Source organism: Equus caballus, chromosome 25, assembly GCF_041296265.1.
Source record: "Equus caballus isolate H_3958 breed thoroughbred chromosome 25, TB-T2T, whole genome shotgun sequence".
Classification (NCBI taxonomy): domain Eukaryota; kingdom Metazoa; phylum Chordata; class Mammalia; order Perissodactyla; family Equidae; genus Equus; species Equus caballus.
The window spans coordinates 22,734,411-22,746,559 of record NC_091708.1 but is presented as its reverse complement, the minus strand read 5'-3'; the positions used below and the strand labels follow the sequence as shown (position 1 = coordinate 22,746,559).

The 12,149-nt window shown below is 44.2% G+C and overlaps 1 protein-coding gene across 14 annotated transcripts in view; it reads left to right on the top strand.

Moving 5' to 3' along the window:
• EPB41L4B (erythrocyte membrane protein band 4.1 like 4B) overlaps positions 1-8,073 on the top strand; it is a 130,387-nt gene extending 122,314 nt beyond the window's left edge. For 13 of the 14 annotated variants that reach the window (XM_070251269.1, XM_070251267.1, XM_070251273.1 and 10 more), the window contains 2 exons: positions 4,062-4,207; positions 5,400-8,073. In XM_070251269.1, the coding sequence (XP_070107370.1) occupies positions 4,062-4,207; positions 5,400-5,469 (216 nt within the window). In that variant the 3' untranslated portion in view covers positions 5,470-8,073. Of the gene's footprint in view, positions 1-4,061; positions 4,231-4,265; positions 4,413-5,399 lie in introns of those variants that run through there. The other variant, XM_070251266.1, reaches the window with a different exon arrangement.
• Positions 8,074-12,149: the final 4,076 nt, after the last annotated feature.

Below are 12,149 nucleotides of genomic sequence, written 5' to 3'. Positions count from 1 at the left end.
GAGGCAGAAATAGGTTCCTAGAGCAATCCAATTTGAGGGTCATGAGATGCTTTTAGCACCTGCCTCTTAAGAACCAGAGGGCAGAGACACAGGGCCTGCGCCAGGCTGTTAAATGCTACTGCCCCAACGTTCATCCCACCTCTGCAGTTTGCTGGGCACAGCGCCGCAGCTGAAGCTCTCGCTCTACTTCCCTCAGGAGGCCATGGCGGGCCCTCTGGCCTCCTGCCCAGCCTTGGCAGTACCATGAGACACCCAGGGAAGCCCTTCCTGAAAAGCTGGGGGCCGAGATGGAACAGAAAGCCAATGTCAGAAACCACGCTCGGGCTTTTAAGAACTGGGCAAGAGTGGCTGGAAGGCAGCTGGAGTGGGCAGGAAGAACAGCGTGAACCAGAGTCCTGGGATGAAATGAAAAGGGACTGAAATGAAAGCCAGTGGGACTAGAATGCAGAGAGCAAGGGACTGGGGCACAAGAGGAGGAAGGGGAGGAAGGCAGGGGAATATCATAGGACAAAACCGTGCTCAGCCTTGGAGGCCACAGTAGGGATTCTGATCTGTATCCTAAGAGCAAGGGGAAGACTTTGAAAGACTTTAAGCAGGGCAGTGACAGGGCAGGTGCATTGGAAATGATCCCGGTGACAGCAGTGGGAGGACTGTTGGGTCCAGGCAGAGTGGATTCAGGACAGTAGTCTGGAAATCTAGGACAGCAGTTCAAAGGAGAGAGGGCAGAGAGCTTGACCCAGCTGTCTGGGTTTTGATGGTGGAGTTGAAGAAAAGTGCACAGACGGGGAAGATATTTAGGAGGTTGGAAAGAAATTGGATTGGATGAGAGAGGCAGGGTCAAAAATGGCTCCCAGATTTCTGACTTGCAAAATGTGGGTCCATTCACTGAGTTAAGGAATTCTGAAAGAAGACTGGATTGGGAAGGATAATGAGTTTGCTTCTGGTGATGATGTGTTAGAAATGCCTTGGACACATCCAGGTGGAAACGATGCATGGGCAGTTGACTATCCGAGTCTGTAACTCAGCAGAGAGGGCTGGATTGGAGATAACAATTGGGGAGTTACCAACAGCTGGGTGGTAAGGGACGCCAAATTCATGGGCTTCAGCCTCCTAATTTTCTCACCTCTGTATGTCATGTTCTCTTCTCCTCCCCACCAAGGTCAAGACACGTGACCTTGCTGCAGGGGAGTCCTCTCCACAGGCCTCCAGACCTGTCCCGGCCACAGTCACGGGGGAGTTTAGTAGCTCCAGGGAACAGTGCCCAAAATTGGTCTGATAATTGATGGAGCATTGACCTTGGGCCTGGTTTCAACAACGGCGCTCCTTGCTTCATCCTAAGACCAGTTTCTGCCTTGCATTCAGGTCTGTTAACTGGGTCTTCGCTTGATGCTCAGCCGAGGGCCTTGGTCCACCTAGCATGAGAGCCCCCGGCTGGTGCTGGGCAGACTTCTGTCCTGAGTTCTTCTTCCTAGCCTGGGTCTGTCCTTTTGTTATCTGCTCTGTTCTGGCAAAAGTTCATTCACTCATTCATTCATTTCTTCGTTCGACAAGTATTAAAAAGACGAGGACTCAGGGTTAAGATTTAATATCAGTAATGTTCGCTGCTCCCCAAGGTCATTCTTAAGTGAAGCTGTCTTTTTTTTTCGCCTTGAGTACATGGTGGGGAAGAATACAATGCCTGCTAGCACAGTTTGGTGCCACTGCCTTGAGTCGTGCAAAGGCCCTTTTACTCACCATCACCTTCATGCCATATTTCCCTCTTTTTCCAAAAAGAATCAAAAATGACATCGAAAGTCCAACCTCCACCCACTTCACTGAAGCAACGAAATAACTTCTTCCCCCACTCCTGGGTTGGGACGGATGGGCTACGTCATGCTTTAAAATGACAAATTGAATTTCCTATTCGCGCTGCGTGTCTGTCACAGGTAGGCTGAGGGCTCTGCTCTGCATTGTCCTCTTTCTGGGACTCAGGCTAATGGAGCAGCTGCCCTCTGGAACATTGCTAGTCACAGTGGCAGTGGGGAAAGAGAGCTGATAAATCACCAACTGGCTCTTAAATCTTTCAAGGGAGATGAAACATGGCAGCAAAGCGAGGCGCATGGCCATGCCTAACTTCAAAGTGGGTGAGGAAGTGCAAATCTCTACCACGTGCCTGGAATGGGGTGAGCCAGAATTATCTGGGGAACCACACAAGCGGCTGCTACAGCCCAGCATTTGTGAAGGCTCTTTGTGCAAACATCATGTGCTGTGCATCATATGCAAACATCACATAGAACTGCGGGCCGCCCCTGCTCAATTCTTGGGCATCACTCCATCCCAGGGCGGGTCAGTTCTCTTTCTGGAGGCAGGTGTAAAACAAACAGGGGCTTGCATTTCTCAGCATCAGCCTTTCAGGACGCCTCAAAGCTAAACTTCGTCCCATTGCTCAAGCCGGATACACCCTCACAGAACTACAACGGTACTTGGTATTTTCAGTGGTTTTCCATGTTTCCCCTGGAGGGACAGCTCATCTTCTGTCTATTGCTAAGAATACACTGCTCATTTGATGATCAAAGCCTCTTCTTTAGAAAGCCATGTGATAAAAATCTCCAAGTTTAGAGCCAGGTACTAGCATAACAAATCAAATTATAAAATATATAGCTGGTATCAAAAGAATGTAAAACAAAAAGTATGCATAGAAAAAATATTGTGAGGAAATATACTGACAACAACAGTAAGGGATTATGGAATTTCTTCATTTATTTACTTTTAGTGATCTTTTAAGTTTTCTGTGTAAAAGTAATAAGCATATCTTGCTTTGTAATGAAAACGACAATAAATTATCCTCTCTAAATGGGGCAGAATATCCTAGACCAGTAGTTCTCAAACTTTACTGTGTATCAGAATCATCTGGAGGTCTCATAAAAAACACAGTTTGCTGGATTTCATTCTCAGACATTCTGGTTCCAAAGGTTTTGGATGGAGCCTGAGAATTTGCATTTTTACCAAGTTTCAGGATAACACTGGGACCAGCCCTGTGGCCGAGTGGTTAAGTTCATGGGCTCTGCTTTGGGGGCCCAGGGTTTTGCCAGTTCGAATCCTGGGTGCAGTCCTAGCACTGCTCATCAAGCCATGCTGAGGTGGCGTCCCACATAGCAGAGCCAGAAGGACCTACAACTAGAAAATACAACTATGTACTGGGGGGCTTTGGAGAGAAGAAGAAGAAAAAAAGAAGATTGGCAGCAGATGTTAGCCCAGGTGCCAATCTTTAAAAAAAAAAAAAAGGATAATGCTGATGCTGCTAGTCTGGGGACCATACTTTGGGAACCACTGCTATAGTGCTGAAAGACACCACTTATGGAGTCAGCTAATCCTGATTCTAAGTACTGTTTCGTAATACTTACTGTGTGACTTTGGGAAGATTACTTAACCTCTCTGAGCCTCACTTTCCTTTTCCATAAAATCAGTTCTAAGACGTGTTTTTTCACCTTTTAAAATTTCTGAAATCAGAATGTTCATTACAATAGTGGGCGTGGCAAAGTTTGAATGGCCATATTTTTCTTTCTATGTGGCACTTGCAAAAAAAGGGTGCATCTCGGGGCTGGCCCCGTGGCCGAGTGGTTAAGTTCGCGCGCTCCGCTGCGGGTGGCCCAGTGTTTCGTTAGTTCGAATCCTGGGCGCGGACATGGCACTGCTCATCAGACCACGCTGAGGCAGCGTCCCACATGCCACAACTAGAAGAACCCACAACGAAGAATATACAACTATGTACCGGGGGGCTTTGGGGAGAAAAAGGAAAAAATAAAATCTTTAAAAAAAAAAAAAAGGTGCATCTTACAATTGATGGCGTCTAAGTTGTGATGAAATATGATCTCTGCCTTAAAGGATTGTCGAAAGGTAAGGTATGGAAAGTGCTTTTAGCATAGTGTCTGGCACAAAGTACAGTGATTTAACAAATGGCAATTGATTTTCGCTATTATTAAAAAATAACAGGAACTGTATGGTAAGGCTTCGGGAGCAGCGACAGTGTGAAAATGGAACCCAAATTGAGACTGATTTCCTCTCTTCCGTCTCCTCTCCAGGCAGACTTTAGAGACGGTAAATTACAGTGCTGTCCTGGCCAGTCTTCCCCGCTGATTCCAGCAGCGACCCTGAGGCCTTTGACAGAGACCGTCTCCACCGTGCAGACCATCTACACCCCTCGCAAGCCTGTCTCTCTGGCAGCCAGGTGGGTCAGACCAGCAGGTACCGGTGGGTAACTCTGGCGATAGGGAGACCAGGCACAGGCTCTAGATTCATGGTGTTTGGGACATTCACAACCCTCTTATTCATTCCTTCACTCATTTTTTCTGTAAGGACTTATTGAAATGTCTTCAAAGGCTAGACAGTATCCTAGGTGCTGGGGATGTTCAGTGAAGAAACAGATAAAAGTCCTTCCTGTACGGAGTTTACGATTTAATGTTGGGGGAGGGGAGACAGACATTAAGTGAGTGTGTGTCTGTGTGTGGTGTGTGTGTGTGACAGTGACAAGCGCTAGGGAGAAAAATAAAACCATGAAGGCAACAGGGCACACTGGGCTGGCTTTCCTGAGGTTGTCTTTAAGCAGAAACCCCAAGGTGGTGAGGGGGCAAGTTGTGGATATTTGGGAAAAGAGTATACTAGCCAGAAGGAACAGCCAATGCTAAGGCTTCTGAGGTGGAGTGTGCCTGGTGTGGTTAAGAAAGAACGAGGGGGCTGGTGTGGTCAGAGCAGAGCGAATGACAGCAGAGGAGGCCCATGAAGGTGCAGGTTGGGGTCAGTTTGTGTACAGCCTTGTTGGCCTTGTTGATTTCTACCCTGAATGAGATTATTTAAAAACTCGATTGTGCTTTTAAAGATGTGTACTTCCCGTGTGTGTGTGTGTGTGTGTGTGTGTGTGTCTAAACAGTGGAGATAGGCAACTGAGCCTTAGGGCCAAGAAGTCAGATACAACCTGTTAAAGCAGTCAATTTTCTTTCATTCAATTTTATTTATTAAAACATAGGAGGGAACTCTGGGAGAAGGTACGTATGAAACCAATTTAAAGCACGATTTAAAGAAATCTAACCCGTAGACATCTTCTACTCATTCCAAAGACCATTCCCGAGAGGTTGCTTTGCACCAGATCCTGTGCTAGGCTCTGCGGTTTCAGAGATGAATGACATATACATATATCGTCAGTCCCCTGATGAGGAGCTCTCAGTCTAGTGGAGGAAACCAACAGACAGCCGGACAATTTCAGGTCATTGCAGTGCTAGCAAATGTAAGGGTCCGTAAGGAACTGGAAAGAGAAAGTCAAGAACTGAGATCAAGAAAGAATCTGGGAGATGACACTTAAGTTGAGTCTGCTTTTGCAATTTTTGAGGGTTTATCTCACTATTTTGTCACCTACTCTTTTTCAGTGCAGAGACGCTCCGGCAGGAACTGGAGAGAGAGAAAATGATGAAAAGACTGTTGATGACCGAACTGTGACATTCTGTCCGTGTTGCCTGGAGGATGGCATGGTGCCTTCTGTCCGTTCTCATTCTTTGGGCTTCGTGTGCTCACTCTAGCACAACATACAAATGTGTGCTCCGTTCGCCCAGGTCTCCGTGGGTGGTTGAGGCCAACTTCTGGCTTGACTTTTATTGGAAAAGTTATTTTATGTCTCCTGAGTATTAGAGTTTTTCTACTACTCAATGTAGTCGAGACAGGATTTGCTAAGCCTAAGAGAAGAAAGATGGGAAAACAGGGATTCCTTTTCAGAAGTACCTGTGCGTATGTATCAATAACCACAGGGGTTAACATACCGTGGAATCCTTTGCGATCAATCTCAACCATGTGATTTTGTATGACCGAAACTTGCACCAAGCTTTGACTGTTTGTTAAAGAGTCATTTTTAACGAGAGAATAATTCTTTACTGCTGGTTTTTCATTTACACTGGTAAATACACAGATCTTATAAAGTCTTTAACATTCATTTTTATTCTGACATGAGTAGATGAACTAAAAAAAGAAAGTTGCGATTATCAAGACTGAAGATACTTCGGCTTAATCTGAAATATGATTTAACTTGTGAATTTGTTGGATACCATATTATTTGGGATACATAGAATTTATCATTGAATCCAAAGTAGGAAATTATAGTTTAAACTGTCTAAAAATTCCTACGAGATTAAGATGATTCAATATCAGGATTCATTTGGGCGTTCCATAAAGGAAAATTATTTCTAAAGTTGATCAGTTCATGTCCTGTTGATAGAATCTTGACCAGAAGAAACTTTGCTCTCTTTTTATATAGTTTCAAGAAATGTGTTTTTAAATTTTTATTATGCACTTGAAAAACTTTGCAGGAATCAAGGAACCCCCTAACCACAAATTAGCCCTCTAAATGATTTCCCAAGCTTTCTAAATGAATGTGCACACATTTTTACGTAGCTATGATCAGTGTGTACATACTCTTTGGTTGTATTTCTCCACCTAACATATATCTCCTCTTTTCAACACAGATCCTGCTCTCATCAATTTGAATGTCTTTATGTCCAAGTAACATGGTTAACCTCACTTCTCCCCATTAATAGATATTTGAGTTACATCCAATTTTTCACTCTTATAAATAGTGCTGCTATGAATGTCTTTGTAAAAAAAAATGATCCTTCCTTTGGATTCTTCCCTTGGGAATATCTCCAAAGAGGGATTACAAGGTCAAAGAGCATGAAGTATTTTATAGCTCTTGTTTCATATTGCGGGATTGCTTTCTAGAAAGATCCAGTCTCTGGGCTGGAAGGACCTTAAAGGTCATCTAGTTCAACCCCCCACCCCCTCTGAATGCTTGAATACCCTCTACAATTTATGATGCCACCAGCAATGTATAAGCATTTCTATTTACCAATAGCTCTGCCAGTATTGGGTTTTGCCGTTTTTATTTATTTTTGCTAGTTTAATAGGTGTGTATAGTTGTTCTTGAAAGATTGTTTTACTTCATTAGTTGCTACCAAGGCTGAGCACTTTTCCATGTGATGATTTACTAGCTGTATTTCCTTGTGTGTAAAACGTCCATCCATTTCTTATGACCACTTGTTAAGTGGAATTGATCTCGTATATTTGTATCAGAACTGTATTTTTATGTTGTATTGTATAGTTTGCTCTCCTGTCCCTATCCTGAAAACTGAATGGTGCCAATAATTTGATACTAATGATTATTAAAAAAAAAGAGTAAAGCCTCATTTACTAGCATTGTTGTAAAATGAGGTACGTAAGCAAATATTCAGATAACAGAGGATTAACCCTTTAAGTGCTGAATCTTTAAAATTTTAATATTTTTTCGAGGGAAATCTTTCTAAAGTGTGTTACACTCTTCCCTGCCTTAGCAAACAGAATAGACCGGAGAGTATATAAGCTTTCTTGATGAGTCATGCTCATCATTATAAACATCAGCCCCTCTTGTACCTTGGTGTTGTGCAGTGATGTCATCTGGAGCTAGCAAAATGTGCGAGGCTTGACTTCGCTTTTCACAGACTATCGTGTTATTCTCATGGATGGGTTTTACTGTTGTCTGGTCTGACGGTGAAGCCATCTGGGGTAATTGTGGTGTTTGGGACCTCTGACCCCTAGTCTACATGACCCCTGCTGTACTTTTAAAACAGCTTTAGCCGTTCTTTATCTCATGCACACAATACAAAATGTGTCCCTGTACAATACGGGGCAGATAGCTGTGTCTGGGGTGGTCACCTCTTGCCATTCCAGCACCTCCCTCTTCTAACCTACTTTCTGAGTCGTCTGCTCTCCACCACCTGCTCTCCAATGGGAACCTCCAGGGCAGTACTGAGGTTTTCTTGGGGCAGCCAGGAATCCAGTGTTGCACAGTGTCCAGTTGGTTTTGCTTCTAAGGAGGGATGCATGGGCTTCTTGGCCGCTATTTTTAGGAGGCTCTGAGCCTCCTGCTTCTTCCCCATGTCCCCCTGGGTTCACAGATGCATCCGAAGGTTGATGTCACTAAAGTCTGATCACAAACAAATCAGCTGTTACTGTATATGAAAACCCAGTACCTTTGGCAGCTCAACTCTAACCAGTAAAAATCAAGAGGATTCCACTGTTTCTGTAGTTGTCCTGGTTATTTGCCTACTTTAATGTATGATCGGTCCTTGGCATGGTGACCCAAGGAGATGACATTGTGTCTGGTGGATTCATAAGGACAAAAATGAATTGGTACAATCACTTCACCTTTTTTATAGAAACTTGAAACCAAAACAACAGTACCATATGGTCACACAACACACATCTTATGTCCAGGGGGAAAAATCAGCTTGCTGACATAATCATTCTAGAGCAAGGATTCCAAACAGTGGGCCAGACTCCTGGGGGCCGGGGGGGGATAGCGCAAGGGGCCTGGAAATCCTGCAACCCACAGGGTTTGTGGACTGTAGACTGCAGAGGAGAGCCTTATGTTCGAAGAGGTTAAAAACTAGGTCCTGGAGCATTCAGCAGATCCCAGCTGAATGCACTCGAAATTTTACATGCCCAAAATAGCATAGGAATGTTCCGATATCATCTTTATCTTTCCTTCACCATCTCAAAGATCATAACTTTTAAGGCAATTGAAATAAAATTCACGTTTTTAATCATTTTAAAGTGTACAATTAAGCGGTTTTTAGTATATTCATAATATTGTGCAAACATCACCACTATCTGATCCCCGAACATTTCCATCATTCCAGAAAGAAACTCCACAGTTACAGTCACTACTGAGCCTCCCCTCCCAGTATCCCCTAGCAACCCCTAATTTACTTTCTGTTTCTGGCTTTTTGTCTATGGATTTGCCTATTCTGGACTTTTCATATAAATGGAATCAGACAATATGTGGTCCTTTGTGACTGGCTTCTTTCACTTAACACAATGTTTTCAAGGTTCATCCGTGTTGTATTATATATCAGCACTTCATTCTTTTTTATGGCTGAATAACAAACAATTGTATGGATATACCGCATTTTGTTTATCCATTCATCAGTTGATAGACATTTGGGTTGCTTCCACTTTGGGGCTATTATGTATAATATGAACATTCGTGTACAAATTTCTGTGTGAACAAATGTTTTCAGTTCTCTTGGGAGCTGGGAATAGCTGGGTCATGTGGCAACTCTAGGTTTAACTTTTTTAAGAGCCGCCAAGATCACAGGTTTTATTTCTTAAGTAATCAAAAGTGAAAAACCACACACACTAGCCAGTTGGAAGCGGGGGCAAATCTGTTACTGGTCAGATATGGAGATCCATCACTGATTCGGGGGAGTTTTTTATAAACAGTAAAAAGTTGTTTAGAGAAATGGTTTTGATGAGAAGAGAAAATAAAAGTGCTGTCTTTCTCTTAAAAATGAAAATGAAATTAAACTCAGGTTCATTTCTAAGTTCTTGTTTGAATAGCCAGCTCTTCTTCAGCCAGTGGTCTCAGAATGTTCAGGGAAAATTCCTCCCCTAAAAATGTACACGAAAGAGGAAACCACAGTATTTCTTGGCCGCTCTGTGTATTCACATCGCTGGGGAGCCGAGGGTGTCTGCAAAACCTGTGATGCAACATAGAGGGAGATATGTGCTGAGGGGGGAACAGGTCTCTCTCTAGGGCTCAAATCTGGTGAGAAAACACAAAGAATACGAAAATCCCAAAAGGTAACTTAAATGGCTGGGAGAGAACCCCATGAAAGGAAGCAGCCAAGTCAGTAGGGAATTGGAAACCAGAGAAGGCTCAGAGGCCCTGGGGAGGCATGCAGACTTTGAGTGACCCAGGAAAGCTGTGGGTATTCTCCCTAGAAAAATCCATGCAACACAACATTATTCCAACACTCACATAGGATCCTCACACCATCCCTGAAGCCCACTATGGCCCCCTTTCAGTCTATGGACCCCAGATCCCTGATCATGGGTAGATCATAGAAATCCACAGATTACCTGCAAGCCTCATTTAGGCTGTGGTTGCAAACCCTCCTCCAACAACCCCGTCCCCCCACACTCCTCTCACATCCTCTGCAGAGGAAAAAAAGCCCACATGGTTTTCTCAGACCAATTTACCTGGGGAAGAATGACTTGGTTTTCCTTTGCCTTCTATTTGGCACCATCACCGTTAATTGTAGTAATTGAAGTGGGAATAAAAAATAAATAGGTGACAGCTTGGATTCCCAAAGCAGAGAATCAACTGAAGTCTGAAGTCCCATGCTTCTCTTTTTTGTCTAAACGTTGGTCCATTTAAAACTGACCATACCTTTCCTGGTGAAGAGGAAGAGAAGAAAAGAATTTAATTTTTAAGAATAAGTGTTTTTTTGTTGAAGGATTACACTATAATCAATCAATTGGCTTTTTGGTATTTTAGAATTTTATGCATTGCAAAGCTATGTTTTTTGGGGCAGAAGTGTCTTTGTTTTTATTTTTAAGTAATTATAGTTCATTTTACCTTCTTCAAGCAATAAATCTGATCTATTTCTTGCAACAACTGGTATATCAGGAGACCTAGTGAAGCCCAAGGTTTTCATGAATTACACTTGATTCAGCTGTCAGGATAAACATGTGTTTTTTTTTTTTTTGAGGAAGATTAGCCCTGAGCTAACATCTGCTGTCAATCCTCCTCTTTTTGCTGAGGAAGACTGGCCCTGAGCTAACATCTGTGCCCATCTTCCTCTACTTTATGTGTGGCCTACCACAGCATGGCTTGCCAAGCGGTGCCATGTCTGCACCTGGGATCCAAACTGGTGAACCCTGGGCCTCTTAAGCTGAATGTGCTAATTTAACTGCTGTACCCTGGCTGGCCCCAAGGATAAACATGTTTAAACTCCAATTGGACAACCCATCATGGGGGTCAGTTGGTACCCAATAGCAAACACGTGACCTCTGGCTGGCACAACACTACTCACTATATGGACAGCAGTATCCTCTCTCATCACCCTGGGCCAAACAGGGTTGAGATACTAGTTTCCTTTTGAATATTTGTATTACATAATCTTATGCATATTCATTCATGACTTTATAGCATTGAACGCTATGGATCCTTCCCTCTATCGTGTTACCTAATTTTCACTGCCATCAGGAAGGTTACTGGTCACCACAATACGCAGTCTGACTTCTGGGCCTGCATTTGGAACCTCTATGCTTTTCTGCCTCTATAATTAATTTTCTTTGTTTATGCAATAAAACAAAATAAAAAGAAATAAAAGAAGGAGGCTAAAATGCTGGCTCTGCAAATCCAGCATAAACAGAATTGTGTCCATGTTTTCTAGTAGCAAACAGCTTAGCAGTTTGAATGTGTTATCACTCCAAAACCGTCATTAGAAAAGAACTACGGGGCCTGGCATGTAGTAAGTGTTTGTTGTGACTAAATGGATGGCTGAGTAAACAACCAAAAGCGAACCGCAAGTGACAGGAATGAATGTGAGAAAGCTGAGGATTCAGCATGGCCATCAGACACGGTCCCGGCCTGCCGAGGCCTGCTGCGTGCTGGCTGTGGGGAAGCAGGGAACCGGTTGCCTGGTTTTGAAGAGGGCGGGTTATGCAAGGGCACTGGCAGCCGCTGCCGATTGCACACTCCAAAAGTCTGGAGAGGAAGCAGATGAATCGAGTCCAAAGAGCTGCGTTCTAGTTTCCCGCTGGCTCTAGGCATCTCAGTTTACCTATCTATATAGTGGGGATCTTGCTATTTCAACTTCCTTCTGTGATGATCCCAAAAAATAACGGGTATAGTAAGTGCTTCCAAAAAGTGCTGGCACAAGGCAGGGGAAGGCAGCAATTCTAACAGGGTGTGTGCAAGGTAAACCCTCCAGGACAGCACTTCTTCAATTTGAACGTGTATTGGGTCTCCCAGGGATCTGGGTAAAATGCAGATCCTGATTTATGTGTCTGCCTGGAGTCCTGAGATTAGTGATGCTAAGAAGCTCTCAGCGGAGGTCGACGCTGCTGGTCCGCGGACCACGTTCTGAGTAGCAAGAGTCTAGGAGAGCCAAAGCTGGGTCTGTCCGAGACTCCAGGAGGGAGGGGGGAGAAATGGGAGAAAGGATGGAGGAAGGGAAGCGGCTCAGAAGGAGAGTCGGGGCCAGGAGGAGAAGATGCTAGGAGGAAGGGGGAGACTTCGGGCCGCAGCGAGGATGCGCAGAGCCAGGCGGGGAGGCGGCGGGCGCGGCGGCTGCGCGGCTGCGCGG